The 15,409-nt window shown below is 37.5% G+C and overlaps 2 protein-coding genes across 2 annotated transcripts; one reads left to right on the top strand and one right to left on the bottom strand.

Moving 5' to 3' along the window:
• Positions 1–2,976: 2,976 nt before the first annotated feature.
• Positions 2,977–4,365, top strand: LOC113310974 (protein SRC2 homolog). Its single transcript, XM_026559805.1, has one exon. The coding sequence runs from the start codon at positions 3,255–3,257 to the stop codon at positions 4,137–4,139; it is 885 nt and encodes a 294-aa protein (XP_026415590.1). The 5' UTR covers positions 2,977–3,254; the 3' UTR covers positions 4,140–4,365.
• A 123-nt stretch (positions 4,366–4,488) lies between these two features.
• LOC113310973 (structural maintenance of chromosomes protein 2-1-like) lies at positions 4,489–12,760 on the bottom strand. Its single transcript, XM_026559804.1, has 20 exons — positions 12,117–12,760; positions 10,947–11,627; positions 10,648–10,791; positions 10,252–10,542; positions 9,976–10,161; positions 9,700–9,864; positions 9,547–9,603; positions 9,409–9,471; positions 8,657–8,742; positions 8,322–8,418; positions 7,773–7,889; positions 7,449–7,667; positions 6,636–6,776; positions 6,398–6,565; positions 6,077–6,261; positions 5,818–5,911; positions 5,631–5,719; positions 5,327–5,552; positions 4,937–5,011; positions 4,489–4,835 (listed from the first exon to the last, which is right to left on the bottom strand). The coding sequence occupies exons 1-20, from the start codon at positions 12,432–12,434 to the stop codon at positions 4,719–4,721; spliced, it is 3,519 nt and encodes a 1,172-aa protein (XP_026415589.1). The 5' UTR covers positions 12,435–12,760; the 3' UTR covers positions 4,489–4,718.
• Between the last annotated feature and the right edge of the window lie 2,649 nt (positions 12,761–15,409).

The following is a 15,409-nucleotide window of genomic DNA, read 5'->3' as shown; positions in this document are numbered from 1 at the left end:
TGGGAATTTCTAATCAAGGTGATGAAACAGATGGGCTTCAGCAATCAATGGTGTAACCTTATTCAACAATGCATCTCTACTACCAGTCTTGCTATCCTCATTAATGACTCTCCTGGAAATTTCTTCAAACCTACAAGAGGGCTCAGACAAGGAGATCCCTTATCCCCATATCTGTTTCTCTTATGTATGGAGGCCCTATCTAGATATCTAATATCTGCTGAATCTCAAGGACTCATTCATCGAACCAAGTTATGTAATAATGCTCCTGTTATCAACCACCTTCTCTTTGCTGATGACTGCATGATCTTCTGCAAAGCTAACATGTCAGAATGCAACAACCTCATCAAGATTTTCCAAGATTTTGGCCACTCATCTGGACAACTGATCAACTTTTCCAAATCTGGGATATTCTTCAGCAAAAACACTGCTCCAGATATTGCTGAAGCTATTAGTGAAGCCATGCATGTTCAAAGAATTAGCAGCGCTGATAAGTACTTGGGCTCACCTCTCTTCACCAACAGAAGCAAGATTCAAGCTTTTAAACCATGTATGGATAAACTCAAACAAAGGTTTGATGGCTGGAAAACCAATCTATCTACAGCATGCAAAGTTACTCTCATCCAAACAGTTACTTCCACCTCAAGTGTTTACCAAATGAACTGCTTCAAGATCCCCCAAAGGAACCTGCAAAGAGCTAAATGATATCCAAAGTGACTTCTTCTGGAACAAGGAGCAAGATAAATCTAAAGGCCTATTCTACATTGCTTGGGATGCAGTCAACAAACCTAAGGAGCTAGGAGGCTTAGGTTTCAAAAATATGGAATTATTCAACTTAGCTATGATCTCCAGAATAGCATGGAGATTAGTCAAAGAGACAAATTCTCTCTGGAGCATACTATGAAAGCTTCTCACTATCCTAACCAGGAGGTCATCAGAATGGACACCAAACCAAAAACAACTGACTTTTGGATTTGGAAAGGAATCTTAGAAGGTATCACCTGCATTCAACAGAACTACATTTGGAGGATTGGAAATGGAACTAAAATACATATCTGGGATGACAGATGGATTGAAGGTTCACATGGCATTATTCAAAAGCCTCCTCTTTGCCCCCCTGATCTCAAAACTGTCAATCAACTATTCAATGTTCGTGGAGAGTGGGACTCTAATATCCTAGCTCTTTGGTTCACTCAAGATATACAAAATCTCATTATCAATACCCATCATAACCCTGATACTGAAGATACTATAATATGGAGTCTGACTAATACAGGGAAATTTTCTGTCAAATCCCTTGATGACAAGCATATTAATGACAAGTATGCAAATCATGCTATAATTTCTCCCTGGATGCAGATATGGAACATAGACACTACTCCAGCTATTCATCTTTTCATCTGGAAGTGTGCTTATGGCATTCTCACAACAAATGCCAAGACTGCCAGTATTTTGCACTATATTAATTATATGTGCTCCTTGTGCAAGAACTCCTCTGAAGATATCACTCATGTTCTTCTAGCTTGTCCAGCGGCCTCTGATGTTTGGGCTCATCTCTTTGGGGAGAATCACCAACTCTTTACGAATTTCAGATCCTTCCATGATTGGTTCAATAGCTGGTTTTCTCAGAACAACCCCATAGCTAGCCGGAATGCTACTTTTGCTACCATCTGCTGGTTCATCTGGAAAGCTAGATGTGATCAAATCTTCAGGAATATTCAACCTTCTGCTGCAACAACGGCTCTGAAGATCACCCAACACCTATGTACCTATAATAGGGTGCACCACAATCCAGGCCATATCCTAAATAATCCATTCTATCAAATGGATACCAATGACCAGAACACAAGTTCCATCAGTCTGAACAGAAATCTTGGGGGAAATCTTGGCATCACTATTAGCATACATATTAAACATGTCAACAATGAAATGGCTAATAGTGATTTACAATCATATATTAACTTTGCGTTCTTGGTTGTATCCTTTACAGGTCAATGCATGGGAGGTAGGAACATCAAAGACACCACAACAGGACTCAGTAGCTCAGACAGAGCAGGAAGAGGAGCTCAACTAGCACTGAACTGGGGGAAAGAGCTGCATCAGCAACACATAGATTATGCAGCAGAGGAAGAAGGAATTCTACAAACCATTCAGTCTCTCTATCAAATTCAAGTCCAAGAAAGATTTCAAGGAGATCATCTACAAAGTACTGGCAGAAGAATATAACCCATTGACTTTGTTTTGGGGAGGTTAATCAAGAGAACGTCTCAACAAAATACAATTACGGCCAATTTAGCTAGGTTAGCTAGTCACTCTACTTCTTTCCAAAACTTCAACTGGAAAGGCCCTAATCTCCGATCTCTTTACAATGCTTTACAATATCCTACAAACAATACTACTACTATGGATAACTGTAATATTAGTAATCTCCGTTTGTTGGATCATCCTGCTGCTAGCCTTGGCGCAGATGATACCTTGGCTGTAACTCGGGGTGGTTAGCTCGGTTGAGCTCTCTACTCTTTTTTCTATAAAAAAAAGGTGGAATCAAAATCAAATTGGATAGAACCATTTTTTTTTTTTGGTTCTGTTGACAGAGACTGCTTACCATAATTCATAAAATAGCCAATGAGATAAACTCTCTCGTACAGACGAAATAGCACTCCTCTAGAATTAGCAGGTAGTAGATAACTCTAGAAATTAGAAATCCATAATAAACGTCCCCATTAAGTACCCCTATCCCGTCAATTTCGTGACTAACTGAGGAAGGCATTTCTGTTTTTTGTTCAGTCCGCATGTGGGAGGTGGGTATTCTTTCTTTACCTGCTAGTCCATGAAAGCTACATTTCCAATTAGTAACTAGGAATCACGAATATCCTTCATTAATGACTGGACACTGGAGTTGCCGAATAAACTTTACATTCGCCCCTCTTTTTCTTTTTTCTAAAAATCCAAGCTGCAGCAAACAACTGGAGTAGTTGATTAACGTGCTTTTGACATAGAAGAAGCAAGAAAACAGCATGAGATGCACGCGTACGTAACGCGTATTTAGAATAATCTCCACACCTTTTTTTATCCATCTCCCTGTTGCCGAATCCAATCCTTTCACCAGAATAATAATTTACTCTGCATTCTAGAACTTTTCTTGACTTTGGGTCTTTATATATACTAAAACTCACCAATTTTTCCATTCCCTCCTCCAACGTTGTTAGTAAAGTCTCTCTCAACCATCATACATTTGATCTGATCTGATCTGCATAATGTCATCCTACTATTCATCACAACCATCTGGTCCATTAGAAGTTGAAATCAAGATATGCTCAGCTCAAGATCTCAAGAACATCAGCTGGAAACACGGTCCTCTCAAACCATATGCCGTTGTCTGGGTAGACCCAAAAGCAAAATGCACAACCAAAGTCGATGAATATGGAGATACATGTCCAAACTGGGATGAGAAATTAACCATTCCTTTACCTCCACCACCTCCTTACAATTCTTCACCTTCACCCATCAACGACTCTACCTATTTGTTCATCGACATCGTTCATCTCAGATCATCGGATGAAGATACAAAACCGTTGATCGGTTCTATCAGGGTCCCTCTTAATGAAATCGTTGACGAAGTTGGGATGGGCGAATGGGCTCATCGGAAACTACATCTCAAACGTCCATCTGGTCGTCCACACGGGAAACTAGAAGTCGAGATTAAAGTCCGTGAGAATCGGTACCGTGCGCCGGATCCATACTATGCACCTCCTTATGGTGTACCACCACCTCCGGCATCAGCACCACCGTACTCCTCATCGGCCGGCAGAGATTATTCACCATCTGGATCATACCCGTATGCTTCTGGTGGAGCTGCACCTCCTTCTGGGTATCCATATGATCCACATCCGTACGGGCAGAACCCGGCATATGGACAGCCTAGCTATGGTCAACCTGCTTACGGTGGTGAGTACGGAGGAATGCCTGCAAAGAAAGACAGCAAGTTCGGAATGGGGACAGGTTTAGCTGTGGGTGCGGTTGCTGGGGTTTTGGGTGGATTAGCAATATCTGAAGGTATTGATCATTTGGAGGATAGCATTGCTGATGATGTGACTGAAAGAGTTGAGGATGATTTAGGATATGATGACGATGATTATTGATTCATCAAATGAGAATGTCTTGTGGCAGAATTGGTGTTACTGTTGAGAGTACCAAGGTGTGTTTTGGTGTTCATTTTATGGTTTATAACTAGTTTAGTGAATGTATCTTTTGCTTTGCAGTAAAGAAAACAAAAACCAATCTTGTTACTAGAGTTGTAATCCAAACAAAATAGATAAATGCTTCCTGAATAAAATGATCTTATATGGTCTGTTTAGTTGTGCAAAAGGAAATCAAACTAAGAAATCAGAACGGCACAAAATCGACGTTTTGAGTTGTAATATGGTCAGTCAGATTAAGCAACCACTATACTGTCAAATGTTCTACTAAAAGTTTGCCTGACAAAGCAAATGCAGGGAAAAAGATCTTCAGATTAAAAGTTTAAGCATGCCATTTACATGGGTCATAAATGGTATAGCAACCAATATCTTTAGTGAATTTGTCCCAAAATAATCACATGTTACAATCATTATATTACAGAGTCTAAACCAGGTTATAGAAGGTTGTCAGTTGTCACCATAAACGTAACTTGAGTTCCTTCGCACGAATGTTCTGGTGTAATTTGAGTGCAGATGAATGTATCACCTCTGCTTTGGAGCGACAGTTCTCTGAACTGTGGAAACACCATCGACGAATTTGGTACGGAAAAGGACATTTGCGTTGTTAAACATCCCTTCTTTCAAGGATACCACAATGAACTGCAACAAAAACAATGCATAACGGAATAAAAGGTCAAACCGAACGGTTACTATGAAGAACAAACTGAAAAACACACATGGAAACAGTAAGCCAAACAAACCTGGGAATGTGGAAAATGACTTTTGATCATCCTTCCGATATTCTGAGTGTGGCTGAGATCAAGGGCAGCATCAACCTATATTAACCAATCAAGAAAAAAAAGATGATATTAACCAATCAAGAAGAAAAAGATGAATCAGTTTCCATTGCGAAGGCACAGGATAAAAACCAAAGATTATCCACAAATCATTTTAGCTTTAGATGTTTGTCATATAGCTGATGAGGCAAAATCGCCTCTAGTTCATGATGTAACTCAACAACTTCAGTTTACTGACGTAGTGAAGTTATATATATACTAATAAGAAGTTACTGACTAGGAATCGACGAAATTAGCTGTCTAAGGACTAGTGAAGTAACAAAACTCAAGTTCTGGAAGATGAATTTTCAATACCTCGTCAAGAATATAAAGTGGTGCTGGTTTAAAGAGAAGCAATGCCAAAATGAGAGAAAGGGCAAGCAGAGATCGTTGCCCTCCACTAAGCTCGGACAGGGACTGCTTCCACACGGTTCCAAATGCAACACGAACCTCAAGACCATCTAAGAAATTACATCCTTCAGGAGGCTCCAGTTTAGCCATGGTGCCAGGTAATAGGGTAGAAAAGATGGATCCAAAATCCCTGTAAAAGTTCAGAGTGAAACTTAGCCCATACACATTTAAGTATATCAGCAGAAGAAACTAAAAACTGCAAACTTACTTGGTAACTTTAGCCCATGTAACTTTTAGTGTCTCCTTTTTCTTCTCATCTAGCTCTTCAATAACCATCTTGATCTTTGATTTATCATTCTAGAAAAGATGCAATACAAAATATAAATTAATACAGATTATCATAACATGAGAGGCACAGGCACTATATCAATATTTTGGAAGAGGCAACAACATACCTCAATTATGTTTTTCTTGGATATTAAGTCGTTGTATTCATCTTCTGCTTTCTCAAACATTGCCATGACTTTCTTATTGACTCTCTTCTCGAGACTACATTCAAATACCAAATGATTAGTGAGGCATGCAAATTCAACCTTCAGCTTTTGCAGAACATCTGGCAAACACTTGGATCCCATAAATTCAACCAATGTGAGAGAAACTGGTACTTCAAGGAAGAAGACTTTGATAGGAGATAGAACTAATTGAAACGCATACCTTGATTGATCAGCTTGGAGTTTTTCCAATTCCTCTCTTGATTTGTGAGGGTTGCAAGAAGAGAAATCATAATCAGTCCCACTTTTTCCAAAAAGTTGCTTCTCAGCAGCAATCCAGCTATGCTTCTCTAAGAGCTTATCAACCCTCAACGAACAGTCTTTCTGCTCCATCTCCATTCGTTTCACCTACAGCATAAGATCAAATATCAAACATAAGAAATTTAAATATACAGGAACTGATGTATCACTGATACTAAGTAGTTCCTTCGAGATGGGATCCATGGCAACTTATATACAATGTATAAGATAGGCGCCATTGCACCTCATTTTCCATTTTCTTTCTCTCCAGATTTGCCTCAGAAAGTTTATGTTGAAGATTCTGCTGCTCCTTCACTATGCCACTAATTTGAGAATCACACTCTTTCATCTTCGCACGTACCGAATTGAGTTCAGATTGAGCTTGATCGAGATCATCATTGATGGAATTGACCTGCATGAGAGAAGCAGAAGTGGTAAACGTTTGAGCTCCATCGAGCTTGCTAAAACACGTCAGGACATACCTTGGCTCTATGTTTATCCACATCAACTGCGAGACTGCTAATCTGAGCCTCTAGATCAGCTACTTGAGTTTCCAGGGAGGCATGCTCTTGAATAACAGCTTCCTTTTCCATAATGAGCCTCTCTCTCTCATTTTCATATTCCTACCATCATGCATGAACAGATCAATTATTATAGGTAGACCAGAAAATGATCCATTCAAACCACTGGTGATATAATGTTAAGTCATTCAACATGGGAAGCAATGCTTAAATACAAAATTATATCTTAATATCTATTTCATGTTTCTAAAGATCAAATTAGGTGGCTATTAAAAGCACAAGGAAAGAAAAATATTGTTTTACAAAACAATGAAACATATTTTATGGTTTTTCATAGCTAAGAGACTAGTTCTAATCAGAATATATGTTTCCCTACCAAATAAAAATGGTTTCAGACCTGTAATGCAAGGATGCAAAACATTGGACATTAGAAACTCAGTTTCTAGATTTTTTTTCTTTTTTAATCAATATTTTCTAGAATCTCTGGAAGTTGTTTAACTAAACAGACTTCGGGCTTGTTCTCTGGGGTTTCAGAACCTCATGTGTCACTACAGAAAACAGACATGATAGGTCTCAAGTCTGCAACAGTAACTACACTTATATCAAAAACAGCAAGAAAGAAAAAGAAACTTCAAGAAAAAAAAAAGGTCATTCTGAGATGTAAACATCGTACTGACTTGTTTAAAAAAGAGCTGAAACATGCGACTTCTCAAAATAGGAAGTTGTTCAGTAAAGTAAATATAGTAAACACAACCACCTATTCCCAGCATTTACCTTGAGATCCTTGGAAGAAGACTGCATCTTAACTTTTGTTGCCTTAATCTTTTTGTCTAAATCCTTAAGTTTGCTCTCCCGTTTATTAGTATGTTCCTTAATAGATTTTTCAAGCAAGGAAACGGTAGATAAACACTTGTCATACAGCAGTTGTTTATCTTTTACGCTCTGCTTTGCTTCATCAAGCTCCTGCTCTAACTTTTTTACTAATTCAGCTAGCTACATTACAAATGTAAATCCATAAGGATTCGAAAATATTTCAATTTAAAGTACCTAAACTGAACAAAAAATTGCTTTTTAACGTGTTAAAGCTTAAAGCAGAACCTTGTGGTGCTCATTTTGCTCAGCTCTGCTTTGGAACAGTGAAAGCTCATAAGACTTCAGTTCTAACTGAGATTTAAGGTCCATGAACTTTTTTTGAAGAGGTTGTAGCTGGGAAATCTGCAGCATTAACAGAAATCGTGGGAAAAATAAATACTTTAAATATTATAAGTTCACAACTTTTCATTTCATACTAACACCCTTCCCTAGAAGAGAACAGAACAGCTGTAAGCTAACAACTAACTTGCTGAAAACAAAACAACGTAGTACAAAAAAACACAAGATTAATGTTGATAGTACAAAGATCGAAGTGGAGGGTTACTTCGTAAAGTGTATGTCCTTGCAAATTGAAAACCTCTGAGTTTTCGAGAATACCAAACCATAAAATGGAGATAATTTGAAAAGAAAAATCCAAAAAGTATGATGAAACTCATGGACCTATCAAGGCACTGGAAAGTGTACAAGGCATTGATTAAGAGGTTCCATGGGAACCCTGGGCTCGCATTTAGTTGTTAGACTCCATGAGAAGAAAAAGAGGAAAAAAATATTGACCTTGTTCTCAATTTCCATTAGTCTCTTCTCATGAAACGAAAGCTTTGATTCTGCTTCTGCCAAGGCATGAAGAATCCTTAACAATTCCTGATCATTTCTACAAGCATAAGTGGTAAAGTTAGAAATGATACTTGAGAACCATGTTTAATAATAAAAAAAAAAAATAGTATTGATAAAATAAAAGTACTAAAAACATGTTAATAATACAGTAAAATAAATGAATGAAGTTTGCAAGTTGCAACAGATAAACCTTCTGAAGGAAAAAGCGTTTACGAACAATAAAAATCTACAGAAGGAAACAAAAGCGATAATGTGCAAGTAGAGCAACTACTCACTTGCGATGACCACCAGTCACAAGCCCACCTGGCCGAAAAATATCACCTTGAAGAGTAACACATGATTTATCGAATTTCTGATTCACCTACACAAAATTGTGCAATAGAAATATCAGATCAAAATGAGTGCAGAGTCTCGTTCGTAATGAACCTCTATAGAGGGCGTTTATATCGGCACAATGTCTGGCTGAATAATTATGCATGACAAGTTCAAATAATTAGTTATGGGTTTTTACAGTCATAACTTGTGGGCCACAAAATATATGAGAAGGTACTTTTCAAGAACATAAAGGTTTGTGATAGTAGCCTTCATTGAAATTTTTTGCTTTAGTTGGTGATGAATACTTACTTCCATTACAAAGTGATAAACAAACTAAAACTTACACCTAATGGTTCATAATGAAATTGTAATCTCGTAGCCTGGCATTTGTATGCATAAATACTTATATTCCTTACATTCACTTACTTTGGATTACATCCTGCCTAAGCAATATGATAAAGATCCATATGGAAGGTAGGAAATACATATTACTGATTAATGACTAGCCAAGAGGAAAAAACACAGGTCTGGCATGTATCAAACAAGCATTGAACTGATACTACTTTTGGGATCTTTTAGCACCAGGAAGCACCTCCACAATCATAAATACCTCAAATTGAGGATCTTATTAACTAACTATGTCAGCAAGTTTGAACTAGTGACATCAGGGGAGGCAATAAATGTAATATAAATCCATTGGTAAAGGGCATACCTGCTTTGCAGCATCACTAGTTTTACAAACAAAGCTTGAACCGAACACATGTTCTACTGCCGCCTGCAACATAACTAAATCATCACTATTATAAATTAGACTTAATTACATACCCAAATATAGGAACAAATCGTGTACCTTAACTTCCTCATCATACACAACCAAAGACAGAGCAATTTCTGCATTCCCATGAACCTGAAAACAAAGACATCTTTTATAGATTTTATTCAAGTAATTTTATTCAAGTACAAAGATTTAAAGAGAATGTGGAAAGAAGTTTCCGTTACTAACCAAATTCACAGCGTTCTGCAGTATCTGTTGGGGAAGAATATTGCGCTGGATTTTGTTCAGTGGTACAATGGTTACTCTGTTTGGAAGACGACCTCTCTCGATTAGTTGTGCACCTGTATCTTCATTGTCTACAACAACATTATATAGTTTGCCTCCTGCTACAACCTGCAAATGTAATGCAGCATAAAGCTCCACAAATTTCTACTCTGTATTGGTAAGTAACTGAAAATAGACTACAACTTAAATCAAAACAATGACAACAATTAGGTATCTAACCTCCAAGGCAGTCAATGTGGAACTATCCTTCGCTTTAATGAGCTTTGCAAATCTGCCTTTTACCTTTGACCTGTCAAAATTCTTCACTGGATCGCTGTATGTGAATTGAGCCCTTGCAGATTGACCTGACAAATTCCGGGTCTCCTCCCTCAACTTTTGCACCACCTCTAACTCTAACTGTCGGTCCTGAGGTCATTTGACGTACATAAATGGATTTTTCAGCTATTTGAACAATAACGTTAAAATTGGATTTAGGCATATAGTTAAGATCGAAACCTTTTGCAGAGCTTCCATCTGACCCTCATTGTAGGGAACAGATTCAAGAGCCGTTTTAATCTTCTCTATATCTGTTTTATAATTCCGAAGTCCATTCTCTACAGCAACAGCTTCTGCGCCCTTAGTCTTCAACTGCTGCCTTTTCTCAACCAGCTCCTTCTCACAGTGGCTAATTTTTGTTTTCAGCTGTTTCAATTCGGTTTCAGCTGTACCAACAGCAGCTTTAGCATCAGCTAATTGGTCCTCCATGCACTTATCCTCATTCCCACTGCTCTTACCCGCAAGCACACCCTGTCAACAGGACAATTAATTTCTTAGGATGAAGCTTGTTTGCGGTTAAAATGCATGCATCTACAAAATCTCTTGACAAAGAGCAGTGTCCATTAACACGCTTACCTGGTACTCCTTTTCATAATCTTCCAAATTCTTAGAGAGGTCACTACATCTCTTTTTGAGATCTGCAGCTCCATCTTCAGCCTTTCTAACAGCGGAATCCCTTTCCTCAATTGACCTTTTAATATCTTCAATACTTTTTGCATGCTGGCAAAACATCGACAAGCAGGCACCAAACTAATTAGAATCAGACAAAATAACTCGATAAAACTTGATTAACAATATAAAGGAAGAAATGGACTTGAAGAAAAAAGAAAAAGAGAACCTTAGGAGCAAAAAGAGCAAACAAACATCCAACTTACCTTTTCGGCATTCTTTTTTTCTGCCCTAAGGGAATCCTCTTGATTTTTCAATACAGATGTTGCCTTCACAAGGTCGCAAGACAAAGTATCCACCTTTTCGGACAATTTTTTTACCTCACCACCCAAGATAGCATCTTTTTCAGCAGTCAAGTTTGATATGTTCGTCTCCATATCCTGAATATTTAACTTTATAGTTTCTGTATCAGTATCAATCTGAGTTATGCTGGCCTTTATTTGCTCCACCCCATTGACAGCATTATCTCTTGTCCGCTCTGCCTGAACAAAATCAAAAGCAACGCAGAACCTTCTTAGCCTATCTAGTTCAGCATTACCATTGGCCCACTGCATGTACTGACACTTTTCTTTCCTCAGCTTCTCCAAAGCAGGTAGTATTTCGCTATCAAGAAGCCTGTCAATCTCATCAACTTTGCTCTGCTTCTTCTCAAGTGTCTTTAAAGCATCCTCCTTCTTGGTCTCGTACATTCTTGTTCCAGCAGCCTCTTCAAGCATAGATAAAATCTCAGGAGGTTTCATGTTCAAAACCTTTGTGATGCGCCCTTGCATAATTAAGAAATGCGGATTGTTAACATTGAGCTGCACTGAATGAAATAGATTCTGAACTTGCTTAGGTTGTGCAACACGGCCATTGATAAGGTACTTGTTTCTCCCACCAACCACAATCTACAGACAACAATAAAAACCTGTTATATCAATTATCTTATGAAAATGTAAACTCGTATAAACTTCAGATAACGACAATGTGGAGTCTATGCTATTTTGCTGTTTAGATTTCAAATTGTTTTTAAAATATCGAAACCTGCAATTTAGTAAATGAAATAAATACAATATATCCAACATTACAGTCGATGGATACAATATCCAACATAACAAACAGTAAAAGGAAATCCACACACTGTACAAGGTCGTGATGTCCATAGCCTAATTCACCATTGCCAAAATTATTAACACTATTGCACTTGAGTCTTAAAATACAAATAATTTATAGAAAATTCAAAAGCTTTACAAACACATACCAGATATCATGCCAAAATGAAACAAAAAAAAATACTAATGTCCTAGTTAGCCAACAAAAAAGAACATCACACACTAGGTTAAAGTTTCACAATTGACATGTCCAAAATTCAGGATTGTAAAAAATGATATCTTTACCTGTCTTGTAACTGTTATTTCTCGATTATCCTCGTAACCAAGAGGACTTCGATTTCTATCCGAATTATCAAAAACAACTGAAACAGTCGCTTTAGTAATTCCAGCTTGGCCTTGCTTATACACCAATTCCTGAAGATTCGCAGCCCGTACTTGTTGCAAATTCGTGATTCCAAGCACGAAACAAATAGAATCAAGAATATTTGATTTTCCTGAACCATTTAGGCCCGTAATAGCATTAAATAATGGATCAAATCCAGGTACAACTGTTCTCGTCGCATACGACTTGAACCCCTCTAAACAAATCTCCTTGATATACATTTCTCCTTTGTTCTGGAGTTCACAAAAACCCTAAATCTAGTAGAAGTTGTAGTAAGACCTATGCAAAGTGAATAAATCAGATGCGGGTTTCAGAAATTGAAACCCTAGAACTGATTTTCACCTGCTTAAATTAACCAAATCGTAAGAAAGTAAAGTAAAATCTAATGACCTAAAACCCTAAAATCAGAAATGGAGACAGATGGTGATAGATGGAGAGAAAGGGCTCTGAGTTTGAAAGCATAGATCGGTTAGCGAAACAGCGTATGGTAGAATCGGCACCAGGTTAAAGACCGAAACTTTGAAATGGAAGGGTTTTCTTGGGGTCTGAAAATATATCAGTACATGAACAGATTTGGGAGAATGGGCGGGAGTACATATACTTTTTAATTTCAAAAAGGACAGAAAATTCCCTGCTACCAGTAGTACGTTAATATCAAACTAAAACAAGCGATGGATGGAAACTAAGCAGCCCTAGGAAAATGGAAAGCGTGAGCCGTAGATATGAAACAGAAGGAGCGTGTTAAGGGGGTCTCATTTTGCTTGCACACTGCAAGGAGCGTGTTTTGTAGGAGTTCATTGGAGTCTCATTTTGGGTGCACACGGCAGCGAGTGTTCCCTTGGCACTTCAATATACCAAAAACTCTCTCTTCCCTACATTGCATAACCGCATAATCCAAATAATTATTTTTCCTTCTATCTTCTTCATCTCCGGACCTAGATTTGTTCGGATTTAATCTGAGATATCAGATTTTTCGAATAGATTTAGATTTGTGTAGTTGGATTTTAATTTAATGTTTTCGATAAAAAAATCACATATTGTGATCTAAGGTTTTTCATTTTTGTTTTCTGATTGGATTGCTGGCTCATCTACGATATCAAGACGTGTTAGCCTTCATGGCATTTTATGGTGGTGCTGATTCATTATTGTCATGTACATTTTGAAAGAAGACGATCTAATTCGGCGAAGAAAACCGATATTGATTGCTATAATATATATGTTAATTTTGGATTATTTTGTTAATGGAAGCATCTGACATATATGATATCAATGATTAGGATTCAAAAGATCAAGAAACAAAATGATTTGAAACAATTTTCAAGATGTTAGCTTCATTGGCAGAACGTAAAATTTTACTACAGTTTTCTTTTTTCATTTCTTTAAACTTTGAAATTTGTAAATTTAGTGCTAATTGTTTCTTTCCATTTTCTGACGTAATTTATCATATAATTAAAATGGGACCGGATCCCCTAATTTAAATTTTTTAACTTAATTTTTGGCTTAAATTTATGGTCGTAGATGAAATCATACTTCACCGTTGGATATGTAAGCCACAATGTACCTTAATTTTTAATTTAGCTTGGCTTGAGCCGAGCCAATTATTACCTTATAACCAGTTAAGGAGTATAATCTTTTCAATCCCCTAAAAATATATTACAAAATATTCTGGCCTTCGATACGAAGGGAGTAAACATCGAAAACAAATATCCAAATGGCGCTCGTATTTCCATGGATAAAATATTAGAATCAACTTTACAATATGTAACTTGTGGAGTTTAACGCAGGGAAGCTTCGATACCAAGTCTAGAGATTGAGTTGAGATTTTGGCGTAGTTTCGATACAATAATAATTTCATTAATTATGTACCAAAAAGCCATTATACTATCTCTATACACTCTAGACATATACAACTCAATACACACTCATGCACCACTTGTGCACTACACTCTCACACAACCACCTCACCTTACAACTCTCGGTGGGGGAGAACATAACTCCTTCACTTACTCCCACTAAGGAGTGATTTGCTCCTTTCCCACACCCTCTGCAACTACACCAACATCTTCTATTTATAGGAGATACTTGACCGATTTTACCTAGCCTATATTTTTCTAGCTAATTTTTTTAACTTGTATACTCTAGGTATCTCTTATGTATCATTTACATGATCGTCCAACTTTATATCCTACTAGCAGACATTGTATAAATGTTTAGATCTTACTAACTATTATAATTACTTACCACGTTCTAGATATTTCTGGCTAGATATCTAACCATCAACCAAGCCAGTACTCTAGATAATTATAGAGAATACCATACGGGCTTGAATCTTATTGGGATTGACTAATGAAGTCTGTGTTGATATCTCAACACTCACCCTCAACACTAACTTCATTATGAACGCTCATTGACGATATCTTCTTGGCTTCTTATTGTGCCATTCATCATTTTGAGTTGTGTATTTTTGTTTGATCTTGCCGCATCTTTCATTGGCACTGCCAACAACCTCTCCCAGGTTTTGTCCTCCCAAAAAATTTCACATGCGACTGCTGATACGTGGTTGGTGAAAAATCGGGGGTCTAACAACACCACCCAATAATTCGATTAGCAATCTGTATGGACTAACTCCGAAATACTTTACTAGAGAATCAACTAGACAGTCAGACTCAATCTAGATAAAAGTATCTCAAGGAGTTAATATCTCTCTCTTGATTTGATTTTTACTCAAGCTAAAAACAATAGCGAGTCTTTATCAAATACAATGAATAACTTGGACGGTACCAAAGACCAATATCCAAGGATCAATCAATATCAATCAACAACCAAAGGTTGGATTTTCAAATGATGATCACGAACTCACAACCTGTATTATTTCAATTATATAAAATATAATGCGGAAAAGAAATAACACAGACACCAGAAATTTTGTTAACGAGGAAACCGCAAATGCAGAAAAACCCCGGGACCTAGTCCAGATTGAATACACACTGTATTAAGCCGCTACAGACACTAGCCTACTGCAAACTAACTTCGGACTGGACTATAGTTGAACCCCAATCAGTCTCCCACCGATCCAAGTTACATTTGTACTCTTACGCCTCTGATCCCAGCAGAATACTACGCACTTGATTCCCTTAGCTGATCTCACCCACAACCAAGAGTTGCTGCAACCCAAAATCACAGACTTGATAATAAA

Source organism: Papaver somniferum, chromosome 9 (genome assembly GCF_003573695.1).
Source record: "Papaver somniferum cultivar HN1 chromosome 9, ASM357369v1, whole genome shotgun sequence".
Taxonomy (NCBI): Eukaryota; Viridiplantae; Streptophyta; class Magnoliopsida; order Ranunculales; family Papaveraceae; genus Papaver; species Papaver somniferum.
This window is presented reverse-complemented; position numbering and strand designations above follow the sequence as displayed.